Source organism: Camellia sinensis, chromosome 8 (genome assembly GCF_055761805.1).
Source record: "Camellia sinensis isolate YWXY chromosome 8, ASM5576180v1, whole genome shotgun sequence".
Lineage (NCBI taxonomy): Eukaryota > Viridiplantae > Streptophyta > Magnoliopsida > Ericales > Theaceae > Camellia > Camellia sinensis.
This window is the reverse complement of record NC_138968.1, coordinates 194073869-194097250: the sequence shown is the minus strand read 5'-3', so window position 1 is coordinate 194097250 and position 23382 is coordinate 194073869. Positions and strand designations below refer to the sequence as shown.

General features: G+C 39.1%; 3 protein-coding genes across 3 annotated transcripts in view; 2 read left to right on the top strand and 1 right to left on the bottom strand.

The window, feature by feature from the left end:
• LOC114303254 (farnesyl pyrophosphate synthase) overlaps nt 1–23382 on the bottom strand; it is a 116825-nt gene that overhangs the window by 92051 nt on the left and 1392 nt on the right. The gene's annotated exons all lie outside the window — the stretch shown is intronic.
• LOC145797539 (uncharacterized) lies at nt 12807–18475 on the top strand. Its single transcript, XM_082884885.1, has 4 exons — nt 12807–12936; nt 17876–18161; nt 18259–18288; nt 18363–18475. Exons 2-4 carry the CDS (start codon nt 17882–17884, stop codon nt 18455–18457), a joined length of 405 nt encoding a protein of 134 aa, XP_082741011.1. The 5' UTR covers nt 12807–12936; nt 17876–17881; the 3' UTR covers nt 18458–18475.
• On the top strand, nt 18982–22386 carry LOC145797538 (uncharacterized). Its single transcript, XM_082884884.1, has 5 exons — nt 18982–19065; nt 19163–19249; nt 19345–19686; nt 19787–19870; nt 22145–22386. The coding sequence occupies exons 2-5, from the start codon at nt 19163–19165 to the stop codon at nt 22157–22159; spliced, it is 528 nt and encodes a 175-aa protein (XP_082741010.1). The 5' UTR covers nt 18982–19065; the 3' UTR covers nt 22160–22386.

Sequence of the window (23382 nt, the reverse complement as noted above, 5' to 3'; positions counted from 1 at the left end):
ATTTAATTTTCTTGAATATTTCGTTTTCCATTGAAATACAACTCTGAAGGTCTGATTCGAGTTTAGAACTCTTTTCGCAGTTACAATTTCGATTTCACGCAACCATGCCTTAATCTGAGTGAACTCTTCCTAATTCTAAAACCATTCACATTTTTTTTTTCCTCTCATTTTTGGGTTTGTGATTTTCCTGTGAACTGTGCTTTTTAGCTAATATACTTGGATTGTCACGTAAATCTTTATAATAGCTCCCACAAAGGCTAATCCTAAGTTTCCTTTAGCTGCACCATCCAACCAGGTAAGAACTAATCTGTAACAACCCTCATACTGTTTATGATTAGGGACTGATTGATTACCGATAATCACCGATTATTGTTAAACGGAACTGATGATGACTGATAACTGACTGATAATTGAACTGATTTAAGTACTGAACTGACTGACTGAAATTGGAAACCGAATTGATTGTGTACATGTTAGTTAAATTGCATTCTATCTGTTTGACAGTATGATTATCTGTTCATGTTCATATGTTTAAACTGCTAATTGAAGGCCTTATCGGCGGCCGAATCCGAAACCGATTAGTGTTCTATGACCCTCATAATTTATGTGATTTTATAGTACAATTATCTGAAAATTGATTAGGTAGATTAAATAAGCTAATTAAAGAGTTTGACTTAATTACCGAATTGCCACCCTTAGTGGTGCACTCAAATACACACACTTGAGCCTTATGTACACACTTGTAGAACATTTCATCAGCCATTTCTTCTTGTCTAGCCGACCTTAGAGAGAGAGAGACTTGAGGAGTTGATTTCATCTCAATTTTGCTTGTGAATCGTTTGGAAATTGAAGAAATTGTTGAAGAGATTGCATGGTTGAGCTCCCTTCTTGAACTACAAGACTTAAGGTAGCTCCATTGTCTTATTGTTCATGTTTTGAGTTGATTCTTGCATGATTCATGCTTCATTGTAGAACTAAGTCATATTTTGGCTCATTGTTGTTGATTTGAAGCTCAATCTTTGCATGCATGTTAGTATTGATGAGTATGGAGGTTGTAGTCCATGTTTCATCACATGCATGTCCATCTTTTGGTCATACTCCATGAGTTCATCTTATTTTTGAAGGTTTGACCTCTTTTGAAACAGCATCGAAGCTTTGAAAATGATTTAAGATCATGCATGTCATGTTTGAAGATTGTTCTTGAAAATGATTTGAAATTGGTTTGAAATTGGGTTTGAATTAAACACCCTTGGGCTTTGATTTCTCAAAATTGAGCTTGAATCATGTTATTCCATGTGTTTATAAGAGTTTTCCAGAAAATGAGCCCAAGAGGATCGGTTTTGAGTTGTTAACAACTTGGTTTTGAGCTTGGAGGTGCAATCTGGGTTTTCCAGATTTTGCACTTCCGCTCGAGCGGATGAAGTACCGCTCGAGCGTAGAATTCGAGCATCCAGTATCTCTGCACTGTTCTTCAGTCCGCTCGAGCGGATGATTGGGCGCTCGAGCGGAGTCAGGTCTCACGCTCGAGCGGACATCGAGCGGAGATTTCACCCATCCAGTACTTTCATGGTACGCTCGAGCGGGAAAGTTTACGCTCGAGCGGGTACCTTTGTTTCATGTACGCTCGAGCGGGGAAACCTGAGCTCGAGCGGAACTCTGTTTTCTGAAAATACTTTTCAATGTACATCTTTGCATCCTCATCCCATTCTAGGCATTCTTAGGCCCAGATTAAGACATCTTAATGAGGATATAGATGTAGAACACACCAAGGCAAATTAGGGATTAAGTTATCATCTTTCCCAGCTGTGTAGCTTAGTGTGTGTTCAATCTGTTAACTGTGTAGGGTTGGCGACTGGAGAGACACGCTCTAGCATACTGTAGCCCAGAACTCTGTGAGTAACAATTGTGTAAAGATATGTTCAACTGATATCTTTTGAATACTGAACTGAACTGTCTACTGAACTGGTATTATCTACTGAATGAATGTATGTCCTTTATTTCTGAACTGTACTGTGGCATCCTTAGTACTTACTGTTTACTGTTACTGTTACTGCGACAGAATTCTCTGTCGGTTCCCTCGTGGAACCACTACTGTTTACTGACTGATGGCCATCATTACTGTTCGGTCTTTCAAGACCTACTGTTACTGTTATGCTAATGGATGTACCACATATGACTGTTTACTGTACTGAACGACTGAAATACTGATTAAATTGAACTGTTTTCATTACTGTAAGGACATTCATTCTAAACCCCTTTACGCTTTATGTTATTCACTGGGCTTTAGCTCACTGCTCATATATATATGTAGGTGTACAGGCACCAGACCGCAGCTAGAGGCGTCAGGGTTACTCCAGTTTTGTCAAGCCAGCCTTTGTGCCTCACTGTGAGGTTCCGAGTTGCCATGCTATGGCTTGGGGGTGTTTTGTTTGTTTTTCCCCCTTCTGTACTGTTTTACGGTTACTGTTCTGTAGACCGTGTGTTACTGTACTGTTATCTAGGGTCGAGTCCCTAGTCTAAATGATTGTAAATATTGTGTATACTGTTCTGTACTGTTTGTAAATGTATGAATGCATGAAAAATCTTTTTGGCATACAGACTGTCACAGCTCATTGGACATTGTTTAATTACTGTATTGGCTTCCGCCAGGCCCTGCACTCTGTTTTACTGTATCACTGTATCTGCAGGCCTTCGGTAATCTCGGATTACTGGCCGGTTACGGTGCTAAACCCATAGGGCCGGGTTTGGGTCGCGACAGAGTGGTATCAGAGCGATACTTACCACGAGTTATACCGCACACACGTGTCCAAATGAGCTATAGGGTGTCCTAGAAAAGTTATTAGGGCATCTCGTGAGCATGATAAGTGTGTGGTTATGTTATGACTGAATACCTGCTAATGTGGTAAACTGTTAAACAAATGACTGCTTATGTTTAAAACTGTTATAACTGCTTATAGTGAAATGGACAATGCAAATGAACCTGAGTCCTCATCTACTGAGGCAAGAATGGAAAGAATGGAAAGAATGATAGAACTGATAACTGCTAGACTGGAACAACAACAGAACCAACAGCCCCCACCTCCTCCTCCTCCGGTACAGCCGGAACCTAATGCGAATGTGGATGATGGGGATATTATTGCTCTCACCCATAAGTTCAGTAAAATGAAACCGCCATCCTTTCAGGGAGGCCTTGAACCGTTAAAAGCTGAAGCTTGGGTTCTGGAAACAGAAAAATTATTCGAAGTGTTTCCGTGCTCAGAAGCGAACAAAGTATTGTTAGCTACCTTCACCCTACAAGAAGAGGCCAGAAGGTGGTGGATGTTAATCCGTGATACAAATACTGTTATGACTTGGGCTCAGTTCAAGGAGTCCTTCTTTGAAAAGTACTTCCCTCAGTGTGTCAGGGATAGAAAAGTGACTGAATTTGAACAGCTGAAGCAGGGCACAATGTCCGTTGCAGAGTATGAAACAAAATTTACTGAACTTGCCCGTTATGCGCCGCACATGGTGGATACTGAATATAAGAAGGCCAGAAAATTTGAAGGTGGCCTTAATGTGGCAATACTTGACCGGATAAATGTTTTGAAATTACCGACTTTTGTGGGTGTTCTCGACCGGGCATTGATGGCCGAGTCGAACATTGCAGCGGTGAAGCAATCTGAAACACCAACAGCTGAATGGCATGGTAAAAGGCAGGGTTTCAAATTCAAGAAAGGCAAGCATAACCCGGCCAACAAGAAACAGAATACGGGGTCCACAACTAACCCCAGCCAAGGGAGTGGGTTCATACCACCCTGTCCTGAGTGTGGCAAGAAGCACAAGGGGGTCTGCTACAGAGTATCTGGAGCTTGTTACAGGTGTGGCAAGGTGGGCCACATGGTTAAAGACTGCCCCTCTGCTCCACAAGCCAGTAGTAAAGCTGCACCAAGCGCAGCAGCATCGACTGTAGCACTAAAGCCTAACCCTAGAGCTACCGGGAAGGAGCCTGTGAGGCAAGGCCGAGTGTTCGCACTAGTACCGGGAGACGTGCAAAACACTGAGACCGTTGTGTCAGGTATCCTCTCTATCTGTATGCAAAATGCATATGTATTGATTGATTCGAGGTCTACGCATTCTTATGTATCGCATGCTTTCTCACGGAAATTGAATAGACCCTTAGAACCTATGAACTATCTGTTAGCCGTATCATCACCCGTAGGGGGATCTATGACATGTGCTTATATGTACCCCGCATGTGAAATCATTGTTGGGGATATGCATCTGTTTATTGATTTACTGCCATTGAACATTGATCATTTTGATGTCATATTGGGAATGGACTGGTTAACAAAATATCATGCCACTATTGACTGTGTGACCAAGCAAGTTGTTTTCCGTCCACCTGGATTGCCTGAATTTGTGTTTAATGGGAGTGGAGTAGTACCTCCTCCGTATTTGATTTCGCCAGTGAAAGCTGTTAAATTAATTAGAAAGGGGTGTAAAGGATATCTGTGTTCTGTACTGATTGTGCCTACTGATGATAGTATTAAAACTGATGTGAATTGTATTCCTATAGTCAGAGAATTTCCAGACGTTTTTCCAGATAACCTTCCAGGAGATTTGACTGACAGGGAGATTGAATTTACCGTTGATGTGATTCCCGGAACACAACCAGTTTCTAAAGCTCCATACAGAATGGCTCCAACTGAACTGAAAGAATTGAAAGTACAACTACAGGAACTGCTGGATAAGAAGTTTATCAGACCTAGCACTTCGCCATGGGGTGCTCCTGTTTTGTTTGTCAAGAAGAAAGATGGCTCACTAAGACTGTGCATTGACTACCGTGAACTGAATAAGGTAACTGTAAAGAATAAATACCCATTACCGCGTATTGATGATTTATTTGATCAGTTACAGGGTGCACAAGTGTTTTCCAAAATCGATCTCCGATCGGGGTATCATCAACTGAAGGTTAAACCAGATGACATTGATAAAACTGCTTTTAGAACGAGGTATGGACATTACGAATTTTTAGTTATGCCTTTTGGAGTCACGAACGCACCGGCTGCCTTTATGGACCTCATGAACAGAATTTTTAAACCATACCTTGATGACTTTATTGTTGTATTTATCGATGACATATTGATTTACTCTAAAAGTATAGAACAGCATGAACATCATCTGAGACTTGCCCTGCAAACTTTAAGGGAACAGAAACTGTATGCTAAACTGTCTAAATGTGAATTTTGGCTTGACCATGTTATGTTTTTGGGGCATGTTGTTAGCAAAAACGGAATTTCTGTTGATCCGCAGAAAATTGAAGCTGTAGTGAACTGGCCTAGACCAACAAATGTGACTGAAGTCCGAAGCTTTTTGGGATTGGCTGGATATTACAGAAGATTTGTCAAAGATTTCTCCAAAATTGCCCTACCACTGACACAGTTAACACAAAAGGGGACATCATTTGACTGGACTGACCAAAGGGAATCTGCCTTCCAGGAGTTGAAAACTCGATTAGTGACTGCACCTGTTCTGACTTTACCTTCAGGTACGGATGGTTATACTGTATTTAGTGATGCTTCTCATAAGGGTCTGGGGTGTGTTTTAATGCAGAATAGGAGAGTTATTGCTTATGCTTCCCGACAGTTGAGACCACATGAAAAGAACTACCCGACCCATGACCTGGAACTTGCTGCAGTGGTGTTTGCACTGAAAATTTGGCGTCACTATCTGTATGGGGTGACATGTGAAGTATACACCGACCACAAGAGCTTAAAGTATTTCTTCACACAGAAAGAACTGAACATGAGACAGCGGAGATGGCTAGAACTGATTAAAGACTATGACCTACAGATACTGTACCATCCGGGAAAAGCCAATACCGTTGCTGATGCATTGAGCCGAAAATCGATTGGAAACTTAGCCTGTTTGCTTACAGGACAGAAAGAGTTGCTTTGTGACCTCGAAAAATCTGAAATTGAAATTGTTTTGAGAGAACAAGGTGGAATCTTAGCTACTATTTCTGCTCAACCGGCACTGATTGAAGAGGTTAAAGAAAAACAGCAACTGGATGATTTCTTGAAGAAGATCATCGAGGAAAGAGAATCCAAACAGAGACCGGGATTCAAATTTGAGAATAATGTACTGAAATTTCGAGAAAGACTGTGTGTACCAAATGATACTGAACTGAAAAGAAGAGTTCTGCAAGAAGGCCACAATTCGAAATTGTCTATCCATCCGGGGAATACGAAAATGTACCAAGATCTGAAACAGAATTTCTGGTGGCCGGGAATGAAGAAAGAAATTGCTGATTTTGTATCCAAATGTCTTCATTGCCAACAGGTCAAAGCTGAACATCAACGACCTGCCGGACTATTGCAACCCCTACCCATACCAGAGTGGAAATGGGAGCATATCACGATGGATTTTATCGTTGGATTACCTCGCTCCAGAAAAGGTATGGATTCAATTTGGGTTATTGTTGATAGACTAACCAAATCTGCTCACTTCTTACCTGTCAAGACAATCTATAATGCGGACAAATTGGTTGTTATCTATATTGATGAAATTGTAAGACTGCATGGAGTGCCTGTGTCTATTGTTTCTGACAGGGATTCGAAGTTTACATCGAGGTTTTGGCAAAGCCTACAAACTGCACTGGGTACTGAACTGAGACTGAGTAGTGCCTATCATCCTCAGACAGATGGCCAATCAGAAAGGACCATCCAAACTCTGGAGGATTTACTGAGAATGTGTGTCATTGATTTTCAGGGAGACTGGGAAAGTCATCTACCATTAGCTGAATTCGCCTACAACAACAGCTACCATTCGAGTATAGGTATGGCGCCCTTCGAGGCATTGTATGGCAGAAAATGTAGATCTCCAATCTGCTGGGCAGAAGTTGGAGATGGGCCTTTGCTTGGGCCCGAGATTGTGTATTAAACAACTGAAAAAGTGAAACTGATACAGCAAAGACTAAAAACTGCACAGAGCAGACAGAAAAGTTATGCAGATGTCAGGAGACGGGACAGAGAGTATGAAGTGGGTGATCACGTTTTTGTGAAAGTGACACCAATGAAAGGCCAGACTCGTTTTGGAGTCAAAGGCAAGTTAGCACCGAGATACGTCGGACCATATGAGATCATTGAGAAAATCAATCCGGTGGCGTATCAAGTTGCGCTTCCTCCTGAAATGGAGCATATGCATAACGTCTTCCACATTTCTATGTTAAGAGATTATCTCCGGGATCCCTTCCATGTGATTGAGCCTACTCGGATAGTGTTGAGTGATGACTACACTTACGAGGAACGGCCTATACAGATTGTAAACCGACGAATCAAGAAACTGAGGAACAAAGAGATCCCGTTAGTGAAAGTTGACTGGCAAAACCACGGTGGCGTGTATGCCACTTGGGAAAGGGAAGATGACATGGCCAAACGATATCCTGAACTGTTTCCACTAAATCCTGTTTTCTTCCAGAATGAAGGTAACTCGAGTTTAGAGGACTAAACTCTTTATAAGGAGGGGAGACTGTAACAACCCTCATACTGTTTACTGATTAGGGACTGATTGATTACCGATAATCACCGATTATTGTTAAACGGAACTGATGATGACTGATAACTGACTGATAATTGAACTGATTTAAGTACTGAACTGACTGACTGAAATTGGAAACCGAATTGATTGTGTACATGTTAGTTAAATTGCATTCTATCTGTTTGACAGTATCATTATCTGTTCATGTTCATATGTTTAAACTGCTAATTGAAGGCCTTATCGGCGGCCGAATCCGAAACCGATTAGTGTTCTATGACCCTCATAATTTATGTGATTTTATAGTACAATTATCTGAAAATTGATTAGGTAGATTAAATAAGCTAATTAAAGAGTTTGACTTAATTACCGAATTGCCACCCTTAGTGGTCCACTCAAATACACACACTTGAGCCTTATGTACACACTTGTAGAACATTTTATCAGCCATTTCTTCTTGTCTAGCCGACCTTAGAGAGAGAGAGACTTGAGGAGTTGATTTCATCTCAATTTTGCTTGTGAATCGTTTGGAAATTGAAGAAATTGTTGAAGAGATTGCATGGTTGAGCTCCCTTCTTGAACTACAAGACTTAAGGTAGCTCCATTGTCTTATTGTTCATGTTTTGAGTTGATTCTTGCATGATTCATGCTTCATTGTAGAACTAAGTCATATTTTGGCTCATTGTTGTTGATTTGAAGCTCAATCTTTGCATGCATGTTAGTATTGATGAGTATGGAGGTTGTAGTCCATGTTTCATCACATGCATGTCCATCTTTTGGTCATACTCCATGAGTTCATCTTATTTTTGAAGGTTTGACCTCTTTTGAAACAGCATCGAAGCTTTGAAAATGATTTAAGATCATGCATGTCATGTTTGAAGATTGTTCTTGAAAATGATTTGAAATTGGTTTGAAATTGGGTTTGAATTAAACACCCTTGGGCTTTGATTTCTCAAAATTGAGCTTGAATCATGTTATTCCATGTGTTTATAAGAGTTTTCCAGAAAATGAGCCCAAGAGGATCGGTTTTGAGTTGTTAACAACTTGGTTTTGAGCTTGGAGGTGCAATCTGGGTTTTCCAGATTTTGCACTTCCGCTCGAGCGGATGAAGTACCGCTCGAGCGTAGAATTCGAGCATCCAGTATCTCTGCACTGTTCTTCAGTCCGCTCGAGCGGAGGATTGGGCGCTCGAGCGGAGTCAGGTCTCACGCTCGAACGGGCATCGAGCGGAGATTTCACCCATCCAGTACTTTCATGGTACGCTCGAGCGGGAAAGTTTACGCTCGAGCGGGTACCTTTGTTTCATGTACGCTCGAGCGGGGAAACCTGAGCTCGAGCGGAACTCTGTTTTCTGAAAATACTTTTCAATGTACATCTTTGCATCCTCATCCCATTCTAGGCATTCTTAGGCCCAGATTAAGACATCTTAATGAGGATATAGATGTAGAACACACCAAGGCAAATTAGGGATTAAGTTATCATCTTTCCCAGCTGTGTAGCTTAGTGTGTGTTCAATCTGTTAACTGTGTAGGGTTGGCGACTGGAGAGACACGCTCTAGCATACTGTAGCCCAGAACTCTGTGAGTAACAATTGTGTAAAGATATGTTCAACTGATATCTTTTGAATACTGAACTGAACTGTCTACTGAACTGGTATTATCTACTGAATGAATGTATGTCCTTTATTTCTGAACTGTACTGTGGCATCCTTAGTACTTACTGTTTACTGTTACTGTTACTGCGACAGAATTCTCTGTCGGTTCCCTCGTGGAACCACTACTGTTTACTGACTGATGGCCATCATTACTGTTCGGTCTTTCAAGACCTACTGTTACTGTTATGCTAATGGATGTACCACATATGACTGTTTACTGTACTGAACGACTGAAATACTGATTAAATTGAACTGTTTTCATTACTGTAAGGACATTCATTCTAAACCCCTTTACGCTTTATGTTATTCACTGGGCTTTAGCTCACTGCTCATATATATATGTAGGTGTACAGGCACCAGACCGCAGCTAGAGGCGTCAGGGTTACTCCAGTTTTGTCAAGCCAGCCTTTGTGCCTCACTGTGAGGTTCCGAGTTGCCATGCTATGGCTTGGGGGTGTTTTGTTTGTTTTTCCCCCTTCTGTACTGTTTTACGGTTACTGTTCTGTAGACCGTGTGTTACTGTACTGTTATCTAGGGTCGAGTCCCTAGTCTAAATGATTGTAAATATTGTGTATACTGTTCTGTACTGTTTGTAAATGTATGAATGCATGAAAAATCTTTTTGGCATACAGACTGTCACAGCTCATTGGACATTGTTTAATTACTGTATTGGCTTCCGCCAGGCCCTGCACTCTGTTTTACTGTATCACTGTATCTGCAGGCCTTCGGTAATCTCGGATTACTGGCCGGTTACGGTGCTAAACCCATAGGGCCGGGTTTGGGTCGTGACATAATCCTAGTGGAATTTTGAAAATTAGAGACATGTTTTCCATTCAATAGCATCTGCCAAAACTAATTGGGTAGGTATCTGGTTTGTTCAAATTTCTTTGGTTGTTCAAATTTCTCTGGTATTGGATTTTCTCTACATTAGAATTTCTCTATTATTGAATTTTCTCTACATTAGAATTTCTCTGGTATTGAATTTCTTTGGTGGTTCAAATTTCTCTAGTTGTTCAAATTTCTTTGGTAAATTTCTCTAGTATTGGATTTCTCTAGTTTAACTAAACAACATTAACTGAGTTAATTATTATTTTATCATCTTGGAATAGCACATCTGATATTTACTGGACATTTTCAATTTTCTCTGAATTTCTCTAGTTTGAATTCAAAGAAAGTTTAATTTTATTTGGTTTGGAGAGAATTTCTCTGGAACCAGAATTTCTTTGTTTGGACCTCTTCTTCATCTCCGTAAAATGCCATTGTCCTGCTAGTACACTGATGGCTTTAGGCCTGAGTTAGGGTTAGGATGGGAATTGATTGATATCGATGAAAAAATTGCACTCTATGTTTAAGAGCTTGGGAGAGAAGTGCTCGTGGAGAGATTGTTTGAAGATGATCAAGCCTGTTGAGTTTCACAGAGAAGTCCAGTCTAGAAAAGTTTGGATTCCCAAAATTTCTCTAGAGATGTGGCTATGTTTTTTTTTTTTTTTTTTCTCTTTTCTTTGAGCTGTTGTTGACTCAAGTCAGATCATAGGTGGCTAGTTTGCAGTTGTTGTATCTGCTTATTGTCCAGCTTATTCTAGAAGGGTCAAATCGAGCCATTTGATGGGTGGAGTTGATACTGTTATTACCTCATGCTACCTCCAGTTAATCATTTGTCTTGTTGAGCATTTGTGTTGATGTTATCAAAGTGTTGTTGCTTCTATGGCTTTCATGATGCAGCTACAGCTGCTTATTTGATGTAGAAATAAAATGATGATGATGATAAGGCTATCAAAGAATTTCTCTGGAGTGGTTTAAATTTTCTCTAGATCATGTAAGAACAAAGTAGATAACTTTTGAATTTATCTGGAGTGGTTTGAATTTTCTTTGGATCAGGTAAGAACAAAGCAAAGAAATTTTCAATTTCTCTTGAGTGCTTTGAATTTTCTCTAGATTAGGTAAGAACAAAGCAGATAAATTTTAAAGCCTTATGAATGCACCCTACAATAAATTACAGATTTATAGTCCAGATAAATTCTCAATAATAATGAAGCCTTGCAAATCAGAATTTCTCTGTGAAGTCCAGAAAAAATTCGACAAGAGAAATTCTCTGTGAACCAAAATTTCTCTATGAAATCTAGAGAAGATTGGTAAAGAGAAATTCTTTAGACCAATATTGAGGGACCTTAGACATTATGAAAATATTGAGTGTCCTTTATACTATAAAATCTTAATACCAGGGACTTTAAAAAAAAATCCCCTAATTATTATTATGTATTACTTTATTTCATTTATTTTAAAATTCTATATTAAATCTCTTAATTATAAACAGGGTAAATTACAAATATACCCTGGGATTTGCTTAAAGTACAAATTGCTCCCTATGATTTGTAAAATTACAAATACCCCATTGTTAGAATTTTTTATTTAATAGAATTAACTAAAAAAATAAAATTCATAATTGCTCTCTTATACAATAATAAAATGACCTAAATTATTAATTGAAACATATTTTTAACATCATTAAAAATTGTTAATTGACTTGATGATTTATTAATAGAATGGACTATTTGTTATGAAATTATAAACCTCAGGTAAGAACAAAGCAAATAAATTTTGAATTTCTCTTGAGTATTTTGAATTTTCTCTAGATCACATAAGAACAAAGCAGAGAAATTTTGAAGCCTTGTGAATGCACCCTGTAATAAATTACAGATGTATAGTCCAGAGAAATTCTCAATAATAATGAAGCCTTGTGAACCAGAATTTCTTTGTGAAGTCCAGAGAAAAATCGACAAGAGAAATTCTCTGTGAACCAAAATTTCTCTGTGAAGTCTAGAGAAAATTCGTCCAGAGAAATTCTCTGGATTGATATTGAAGGACCTTAGATATTATGAAAATATTGAATGTCTTTTATACTATAAAATCTTAATACCAAAGACTTTAAAAAAAATCCCCTAATTATTATTTTGTATTACTTTATTTCATTCATTTTAAAATTCTATAGTAAATCTCTTAATTATAAATAGGATAAATTACAAATACACACCCTGAGGTTTGCTTAAAGTACATATTGCTCCCTGTAATTTGAAAAATTATAAATACCCCATTGTTAGATTTTTTATTTAATAAAATTAACTAAAAAATAAAATTCATAATTGCTCTCTTATACAATAATAAAATGACCTAAATTATTAATTAAAACATATTTCTAACATTATTAAAAATTATTAATTGACTTGATGATTTATTAATAGAATGAGCTATTTGTTATGAAATTAGAAACACTACAGGAAAATATAGCAAAAAAGACGGGGTTTTTAGCGACGCCGCGCCCCCCGTCGCAAAAAACCGTTTTTTGCGACGGTAACTTCACCTGTCGCAAATAATAGCCTTTAGCGACGGTACTGACCCGTCGGTAATGAAACTAACCAGAGGCGTCGGAAATGCGGAAGTATTAGCGACGGTAAATAAAACCGTCGCAAAAAACCTTTTTTTTTAGACGGCATATATCATTTGCGACGGCAAATTTCCGTCGCAAAAAAGGATTAATTCAAACGGCACCGTTTTTCGTTCTATTTGCGACGGTGTACATCATACCGTCGCAAAAAGTCCAAAAAAAAAACCCTCCTTTTTCCTTCTGCCTCCCGCTCGATCCTCCTCACCAAATCCCTAACTTCACCCCCAAATTTCCCAAACGGCCTACGAGGAAGACAGCGGTGGTGCGGCGGCGACGGCTCCGGCGACAAGAGTGGTGCTCCGGCGACGACTCTCTCTCCCTCTGCGTATGCTCTCTCTCTCTCTCTCTCTCTCTCTCTCTCTCGGTCTGTGTATATATATATGAATCTGTCTATATATATATATATGCAATGTATATAAATCTATATATATATATATATATAAATCTGAAATGTATATAAATCTATATATATATATATCTGAAATGTATATAAATCTATATATATATATATAAATCTGAAATCTGTCTATATATATATATATAAATCTGTTTATCTGAAATCTATATATATAAATCTGTTATATATATATATATAAATCTGTCTATATATATATATAAATCTGTCTATATATATGTATATAAATCTGTTTATTAATAACATACTTTAATCCTTCAAGTTTTTTATTTTTTTATTTTTTCCAAATCATATGCTCTAATTAGAAATAGTTTGTCAAAATCAGTAACAGTACCAACCTAACATAATGTGAAAAATTTTAATCTTATAATTTAGACAACCACATCATCCGGCCAAACAACTATTTTCTTATTCATATTATATTAGAGCATCTCTATCAAAATAGTTATTTTTATTTTTTTAATTAAAACAGTGATTAAATCACTAAATTTCAACTCCATTGAACTAATAACTATCAAGTTAGCTATTTTAGTTTTCGTAGTTTTGGCTCAGTAAATGCAGTTAGTAGTTTCAGCTAGTCAAACATTAAAAATATATTATTTTTGGTATTTTTTAGTCACTTGTGTTGAGTTTACGAAATTAAGAACGAAATAAATTAAACTAATACTTTAATTGTTTAAATCGTCTCAAATTATATTGGTGTTTAAGAAGATTCAATTACAAATAACCATGAGACAAACTCAATTATAAAGTTTCAATAATAATATAAACTCAATTATAAAGTCATGAAGTTTTATCTTTAACTAATGAGGGTGTTTTTAACCACGGAAAGTCAGTGGAGGTCTGAAAAAACTTTACTAACGAAATAAAATTTTGACAATGGGGGTTTGATATCATACACATGTAATGGTTCGATTACAAATTTAAATTGCAAATGTTTAAATAAGTCATAAAAATATTTAAGAGAAAATAAAAAAAATACAAAAAAAAAAAAAAACCAGGATTTTGACCCTTATAATAAAATAAATCTTAAATTTTTAATTTAATTAATTTAAACCTTAAATAGGAATTTTAGACATTTCGTTAATTTGCCAAATAGGATGTCGAGTGAATATTTATGTGTAGGTATTATATTTAGAGTTACTTTGGTGAGATATTCTTGTGGATGTGTACAGATGATGGATAAGAGTTGGATTGATTTGCCAAATAGGATGTCGAGTGAATACATTAATGGGATTGATGAATTCCTTGTGTTTGCCTACACCAATAGGGTTGAAGGTTCGATGATCAGTTGTCCGTGTAGGAAGTGTGAGAATCGATACTATTTTGTACGAGATGGTGTACGGGAGCATCTGATTTTGAATGGTTTTTTTAAAAAATACAAACATTGGATTAATCATGGGGAATCTTACATATCTCTGCATAGTAATCGAGAGAATGAAACATTAGCTAATTTAGACATTGGAGATGATATGATTGGAATGATACAAGGGGCTATGGGAAATCCACATGCCGGTACAAGTGTTGAGGGTGATGAACCACAGGGGCCTGATCCCCGTGCATCTGAACCCCAGCTCGGTCCAAATGCAGAGACTGCAAAGTATTTCAAACTTCTTCAAGATGCACAAAGTGAATTGTATCCGGGTTGTCAGAAGTTCACATCTTTGTCATTCATTGTTCGACTTCTACATTTGAAGGTGCTTAATCAGTGGACGGACAAGTCTGTTGACATGTTGCTTGAGTTATTGAATGAGGCGTTTCCGTTGGGTGTGAAACTCCCGGACTCATATTATAAAGCTCAAAAGGTTACAACAGATTTGGGCTTCACGTATGAGACGTGGGATGCATGTCCCAACAGTTGCATGTTGTTTCGAAACGAGGACGCCAATCTTGATAAATGTGTCATATGCAACAGTTCTAGATGGAAATCAAATGGTGATGGTGGTTCAAATGGTCCTAACACAGGTGGCAAACAAGTAGCTGCAAAACAGATGAGGTATTTTCCTTTAAAGTCAAGGTTGCAGAGGTTGTTTATGTCATCCAAGACGGCCAAGTTAATGAGATGGCATGCAGAGGAACGAACTGATGATGGTGTCTTCAGGCATCCTGCTGACTCCCTTGCATGGAAAGATTTTGACCGTCGGAATATTGACTTTAGTAATGATTGCCGAAGTGTAAGGCTTGGCTTAGCATCTGATGGTTTTAACCCATTCAGGACGATGAACATAGTTCATAGCACTTGGCCTGTTGTGCTCATTCCATACAACTTGCCGCCATGGATGTGCATGAAGCAACCATTTCTAATTTTATCTGTGCTTATTGACGGCCCGAAAGGACCTGGTGACAAGATTGATGTTTATATGCAACCGTTGATTGAGGAGTTGAAAGAACTATCGAATGAGGGTGTGTCAACATTTGATGCATCAACAAATCAAATGTTTCAAATGCATGCAGCTTTACTGTGGACAATTAGTGATTTTCCTGCATACGCAAACTTGTCAGGATGGAGCACTAAAGGAGAATATGCATGTCCTTGTTGCAATAAGGAAACTACATTGTGTTGGTTGAAGCATAGTAGGAAACAATCATACTTGGGTCATCGCAGATTTTTACCTACTGGCCATAAATTCCGGAAGGATAAAGTATCATTTGATGGTAGTCGGGAAGTCAGACTCAAACCAAAATTGTTGTTTGGAACTGAGATGTTGCTACAATTAGAATCTGAGGGTATTTTAACCCAATACAATAGGGATGACCTTAAGGAGAGGCATAGGAGACAGGTAGAGAAGGAGAAAGCTGGACATCGCACCCATAGTTGGAAGAAAAAGAGTATCTTTTATGAATTGCCATATTGGGAGCACAATCTAATAAGACACAACCTCGATGTGATGCATATAGAGAAGAATGTTTGTGACAATGTGTTGTGGACAATATTAGGGGTTGCAGGAAAATCGAAGGATGGTGTTAATGCTCGGCGTGATTTACAAGATATGAATATTAGAAAACCCCTACATTTGCAGTTAAGAGGGTCGAATAAAACCTATTTACCACCAGCACAATTCACGATGACCAAGGATGAGAAAGATTTGTTCTTGAAAGTGTTGAAGGAAGTAAGAGTTCCCGACGGGTATTCATCCAATATATCACGTCGTGTGCGCTTACATGATAGAAGCATTGGGGGTCTTAAGAGCCACGATAGTCATATTTTGATGCAACAACTTATTCCATTGGCTATTCGCAGATCGTTACCGAAGAATGTAATTGAACCCTTGATTGAATTGAGCAATTTCTTTAGACAATTGTGTTCGAAAGTGAATCGTGCGACGGATTTGCAATATATTAAAGATCGTATCGCTGTAACACTTTGTCATCTAGAGAAAATATTTCCTCCGAGTTTTTTTGATATAATGGAGCACTTGCCTATACATCTAGCTGATGAAGCGTTATTGGGTGGAGCGATTCAGTTTCGATGGATGTATCCAATTGAGAGGTATCTTCTTACTTTGAAGCAATACGTGCGTAATAGAGCTCGTCCTGAAGGATCAATTGCTAAAGGATATCTTATGGAAGAATGCATGAATTTTTGTGCACAATATCTCAGTGATGTGGAAACCAAATCTAGTCGACCAGTGAGGAACTATAGTGGTGCTGATAATTTGGGTCATGCTACTGGTGAAAACACAAGCTTTTATCTTGATAATACTTCTTGGGTACAAGCTCATCGGTACATCTTATGCAATACAAGCGCGGTTCAACCATTCATAAAGTAGGTTAAGTCACTTACTCAATATTTTATTATGTTTTATTGAAATTTCAACTAAAATTTTTGTATGGCTAAAATTTCAATCTACACAGCAAACACCTTGAAGTACTTAAGCTCAAAATGCCTCGTGTCGACGATCATCAACTTCGGCGTGAACATTTTGAAACTTTTCACATTTGGTTCAAGGAACATGTATGTATTTAACTCTATAGATTCTAGTTACTTAAGTCGATCTACATTTTAAATTTTACATTTCGTGTTAAATAGGTCCAAACTTTGCGAAGGACTACTGATGTCATACTTTCTGAAGAGATTATTCTATTGGCAAATGGTCCTCATAACCTGGCAAGGAGGTTCAACGGGTATATACTGAATGGGTTTCGGTATCGAGTAAAGGCCATGGATGATCGTCGAGCCACACAAAATTGTGGTGTAGCTTTGAAGGCAGATACCATAAGTTATGCTAGTCGAAAAGACAAGAATCCTCGTCTGGGGTCTGTGTACTATTATGGACAATTGACAGATATTGTTGAGATTCGATATTCCAATGAGAAGAAACATGTGTTGTTTAAGTGTGATTGGATTGACAACATTCACGGAAAGAAAGAAGATGTCTTCAATTTTACGTTGGTGAACTTCAATCATTTGTTGTACCGAGATGATCGAATTACCAATGAACCTTTCATCTTGGCGTCCCAAGCAGAGCAAGTTTGGTATGTTGCAGACCCGTTACAACCAGACTGGCAAGTCGTGGTGAAGATGTCTCAAAGAGGTTTATTTGATATGAGTTCAACTGATCCACAAATCGAGCCATACATGAGCCAACAATTGGAAGAAAATATAATGCTTCGTGATGAAGAAGTTGGTTGGGTGAGGGAAGCCGCAGAAGGGGAAACAGTTGATGTTCAAATAGGCTGATATGTAATCAACATTAGTAATTCAATTAAGGCCAAGGTTGTAGTTAATCATCAATTTCTTAATTTACTTTGTCTTTGTAATTGTATTAGTTTAATTCATGTCATATTATAGTTGATGACAAACCATTGTCTATGTTTCTAATGTCAATTAATGTTATATTGCTTGCAGATTATTATGGGAAGGAAGAGGAAGCCTGATCATCCCCGGCGCATGATGTCTGATGTGCTACATAACAGGACATCAGTAGCACCACCATTAGAGGAGGCATCACATCGGGCAGCATCGGAGGGGCCATTAGTGCCACCACCATCTGAGGGGCCATTACCACCGTATCGACCACCATCAGTGGCACCACAGCAGCTACCATGTACTCGGCCTCCACGCCTACCATCGGTGCGTCCACCATCAATGGCACCACAGCAGCTATCATCATCAGCTTATGAGCCATCCGCAGGTATTTAAATTTGCTTTGATTTGCATGAAAATTATTTACACATACATTTATTTATGCTCATTATATATAACTTGTTTATTCTCATTGTATTTTGCAGACCCTTCGACTTCTTCACAGCCCACATCAGGTTTATTTGATATGATTTGTATTTACATTTGGTTGTTACCATTGCATATTGTTTATTATTATTGTATATCGCAGGTCATGTTAGTTCTTCATCAACCTCGACTAGGCGTGGTAGAGGATGTGCCAAGGGCATTAAAGAGTGGGGTACTGGTAAAAAGCTGCACATATAATTTGATGGAAATTACTGCCCAATAGGAGATAACGTGGCCAAGTTAACTACTCAACTTGGCATTATTGTCCGGAATGGTAACATTGTTCCTCTTACTTTTGTTGACTGGAACAGTGTGCCTGATGATATTGTTGATGCTATCTGGAAGGATGTGAAGGTAAAAGTATATTTTTGTCCACAAATTCGAATTCCAAATTTGTGTTATACTTAGCCTTAAACTTTGTGTTTTATAGGACAATTTGAATATATGTCCAGAGGAGTACAAGCCAATCTGCATGAAAAACTGCAACAGCATATGGAAGGATCACAAGAACAAGCTTAAGGCTAAGTATTTCAAGCCTAGAAGCTCCGATCCTAATCTGAAGGATGATGTTCCTATGAACGTTGCGCCAAGCCAGTGGGAACAACTTGTAGAGTATTGGCGTACTTCCGATGCTGAGGTATACAATTACGTTATATTTATGATATGTAAACATACAAATCATATTTACATACTTACATTTGTTGAACTTGTTATAGAAAATTGCAAGTAGGAACGCTAAAAATCGGCGAGCTCACGGCATAGCTCATACCACAGGGCGTACTACTTTCTCTCAGATACGGCATGAGGTTTACATTTTATTGTTTTATTTTTCTATATAAATAAACATTGTATATTTGCAAATTATTTGGATTCTAATTTTCATATTTCTAAAAAAAAATGTAGATGACCAGTAAGGGGGAGTCTACTGATAAGATGAATGTTTGGCTTATGACACGTAGAGTAGATGACCCAGAGGTTATCCAGACCTTGGTAGTTTCCAAACACCTTTGATTGTATTTAAAGTTTATTTTTTGTGTGTCAACCATTTTAATTTCGTGTATACTTGTGTGTCTTATTCAATACAGGATGAGTTTAATCGTCAACTCTTTATGCTACCTGAGGATGGTCGGACTTTGGAGGCTAGGAATGCCATTTTCCATGAGTTGATAGGTCATGACAGACATGGATATTGTCGCACATACGGGAGAATCGTGCCTCGGAGAGTGGTGTATAAGGATGGTGCTGGGCTATCACAGTCAACACCCCATCCATCGACTATTGATCAGATCACGCAGCAGGTTCGTGCTGAGCTAAGAGATGAGTTGAGGGAGGAGCTGCGAGCAGAGTTCTCTACACATTTGCAGCAGATGAGAGCTGAGATGATGGCCCTTGTGTCACAGGGGGCGAGTGTGGATCCCAACAGACAGGTTCCAAATAAACATCACAATTGTTTGATAGTTCAATTTTCACTCAAGATTATGTATGAAATTCGAATATGATTAACACATTATGCACTGACTAACATAGGTTCCTGATGCATCGAGTGGCCACCGGGCATTTAGGGAATCTGCAGAAGATGAGAATCCATATACACCACCGCCAGAAGATCAGGTATAAAATTTATCTTTGCATTCTAAGCTAAAATGCATCTTTGCGTTCTAAACTTGAATTCGAGGCGTTAACGCCCCAAAATCACCAAACGGCGTCGGTTTAGCACGAAACTTGGCACACACGACCGCCTAGGCACGAGAGACTTGTGGGAGAAGACGGGGCTCGAATCGGGTTCCCGGTTTGGGAGTTAGAGTCGGATTTCACTTTAGGCAAACTACTTCTTTAAGAAACTTCTTTTCGAGGCATTAACGCCCCAAAATCACCAAACGGCGTCGGTTTAGCACGAAACGTGGCACACATGACCGCCTAGGCACGAGAGACTTGTGGGAGAAGACGGGGCTCGAATCGGGTTCCCGGTTTGGGAGTTAGAGTCGGATTTCACTTTAGGCAAACTACTTCTTTAAGAAACTTCTTTTCGAGGTGTTAACGCCACAAAATCACCAAACGGCGTCGGTTTAGCACGAAACTTGGCACACACGACCGCCTAGGCACGAGGGACTTGTGGGAGAAGACGGGGCTCGAATCGGGTTCCCGGTTTGGGAGTTAGAGTCGGATTTCACTTTAGGCAAACTACTTCTTTAAGAAACTTCTTTTCGAGGCGTTAACGCCCCAAAATCACCAAACGGCGTCGGTTTAGCACGAAACTTGGCACACACGACCGCCTAGGCACGAGAGACTTGTGGGAGAAGACGGGGCTCGAATCGGGTTCCCGGTTTGGGAGTTAGAGCCGTATTTCACTTTAGGCAAATTACTTCCTTAAGAAACTTGAATTTGAGGAGTTAACGCCCCAAAATCACCAAACGGCGTCGGTTTAGCACGAAACTTGGCACACACGACCGCCTAGGCACGAGAGACTTGTGGGAGAAGACGGGGCTCGAATCGGGTTCCCGGTTTGGGAGTTAGAGTCGGATTTCACTTTAGGCAAACTACTTCTTTAAGAAACTTGAATTCGAGGCGTTAACGCCCCAATATCACCAAACGGCGTCGGTTTAGCACGAAACTTGGCACACACGACCGCCTAGGCACGAGAGACTTGTGGGAGAAGACGGGGCTCGAATCGGGTTCCCGGTTTGGGAGTTAGAGTCGGATTTCACTTTAGGCAAACTACTTCTTTAAGAAACTTGAATTCGAGGCGTTAACGCCCCAAAATCACCAAACGGCGTCGGTTTAGCACGAAACTTGGCACACACGACCGCCTAGGCACGAGAGACTTGTGGGAGAAGACGGGGCTCGAATCGGGTTCCCGGTTTGGGAGTTAGAGTCGGATTTCACTTTAGGCAAACTACTTCTTTAAGAAACTTCTTTTCGAGGCGTTAACGCCCCAAAATCACCAAACGGCGTCGGTTTAGCACGAAACTTGGCACACACGACCGCCTAGGCACGAGAGACTTGTGGGAGAAGACGGGGCTTGAATCGGTTTCCCGGTTTGGGAGTTAGAGCCGGATTTCACTTTAGGCAAATTACTTCCTTAAGAAACTTGAATTTGAGGAGTTAACGCCCCAAAATCACCAAACGGCGTCGGTTTAGCACGAAACTTGGCACACACGACCGCCTAGGCACGAGAGACTTGTGGGAGAAGACGGGGCTCGAATCGGGTTCCCAGTTTGGGAGTTAGAGTCAGATTTCACTTTAGGCAAACTACTTCTTTAAGAAACTTCTTTTCGAGGCGTTAACGCCCCAAAATCACCAAACGACGTCGGTTTAGCACGAAACTTGGCACACACGACCGCCTAGGCACGAGAGACTTGTGGGAGAAGACGGGGCTCGAATCGGGTTCCCGGTTTGGGAGTTAGAGTCGGATTTCACTTTAGGCAAACTACTTCTTTAAGAAACTTGAATTCGAGGCGTTAACGCCCCAAAATCACCAAACGGCGTCGGTTTAGCACGAAACTTGGCACACACGACCGCCTAGGCACGAGACACTTGTGGGAGAAGACGGGGCTCGAATCGGGTTCCCGGTTTGGGAGTTAGAGCCGTATTTCACTTTAGGCAAACTACTTCTTTAAGAAACTTCTTTTTGAGGCGTTAACGCCCCAAAATCACCAAACGGCGTCGGTTTAGCACGAAACTTGGCACACACGACCGCCTAGGCACGAGAGACTTGTGGGAGAAGACGGGGCTTGAATCGGTTTCCCGGTTTGGGAGTTAGAGCCGGATTTCACTTTAGGCAAATTACTTCCTTAAGAAACTTGAATTCGAGGCGTTATATTTTTCTATAATTAAAATATTAACACATTATATGGTTTTTAATTATTTTTATCTTGTTTTTTTCAGATCTTTCCGGAGTAGCAGTTGGCTTTTTCTGGAATGCGGGCGTATCAAGATTATGACCAATTTTTGTTTTTGTAACCCACGAACGAATGAAGACGAAAACTTTTGATTTTGATTTTGATTTATGTTATTTAAATTTGGGAGCAACATTATGTATGTATTATGCGACGTTATGTAGTGGCATAATTTTATTGTTATGAATTTTTATTTATGTATTGCTATGAATGGAACAAGATTATTAATTTTCATTATTTGTCAATTTTTGTTTATGTACGTATTTATATTATTCTGTAATTTTTCAATTTTTTATACTTATTTTTTATCTAATACAGGTTATTTTAATTTTTTTAATAATTTATCAGCAGGTTTTTTTTTTTTTTTTTTTTTTTTGAGACGGGAGAAGAACCCGTCGCCAAAACCATTAATAGGCTTTTGCGACGGTACCAACACAGTCGCAAAGCTGTCTTGTTGAATGTACAGGACACCTTTAGCGACGGTAAACTGTGCCGTCGCCAATACTTATAAGATGCCAGAGCCTTTAACGACGGTAATGTTCCCGTCTCAAAAACTCACTTTTTGCGACGGGAATTACGTGCCGTCGCGAAAAGTGATTTTTTCCCCATTATTTGCGACGGGAAAAATGCCGTCGCAAAAAACATACCTTACCGTCGCAGAAACTAATGGCGACGGTACTTACCGTCGCGAAAGGTCTTTTGCAACCCCATCTGTCGCGACCCCCCCTACCGTCGCAAAAAACCAGATTACCGTCGCAAAAGGTATTAGCGACGGCTTCCGGGAGCATTTGCAACGGCCGCTTACCGTCGCAAAAAACAAATTTTTTTGTAGTGAAATCTCAGGAAATGAAATGTAATTTTCAAAATCACAAAAGATGATTCATATTTTAATCAAAGCTTAAGGGATGTATTTATAATTTACCCATATAAATATTACACAATCGTCTCGTCTCGGAAATAATGCAATTGTGTAGTTTTAAAAATGCGGTGATAAAGTGATATTTAATATTGGCCATTAATTTTAAAATAATGTTTCAGATATAGTAATTATACAAATATCTTATTTAAGTGATGCAGCTGTGTAGTTTTAAACTAGGTAAATTACACTAATATCCAATGACATTTGGAAAAAAATATAATAAATTTCAAATTTTTTACATAAACATAATAATAAATAAGAAAAAAAATACATTTTAATAAAAACTGAAGGGACTAAATATAAATTGA

Excerpts from the sequence above, each read along its gene's own strand:
- LOC145797538 (XM_082884884.1), top strand. The coding sequence starts at position 19,163 with ATGACCAGTAAGGGGGAGTCTACTGATAAGATGAATGTTTGGCTTATG. Across the intron at positions 19,250-19,344 it reads CAGAGGTTATCCAGACCTTG|GATGAGTTTAATCGTCAACT; the intron begins GTAGTTTCCAAA and ends TATTCAATACAG. Across the intron at positions 19,687-19,786 it reads GTGTGGATCCCAACAGACAG|GTTCCTGATGCATCGAGTGG; the intron begins GTTCCAAATAAA and ends TGACTAACATAG.
- LOC145797539 (XM_082884885.1), top strand. The coding sequence starts at position 17,882 with ATGGGAAGGAAGAGGAAGCCTGATCATCCCCGGCGCATGATGTCTGAT. Across the intron at positions 18,162-18,258 it reads AGCTTATGAGCCATCCGCAG|ACCCTTCGACTTCTTCACAG; the intron begins GTATTTAAATTT and ends TGTATTTTGCAG. Across the intron at positions 18,289-18,362 it reads TTCTTCACAGCCCACATCAG|GTCATGTTAGTTCTTCATCA; the intron begins GTTTATTTGATA and ends TGTATATCGCAG.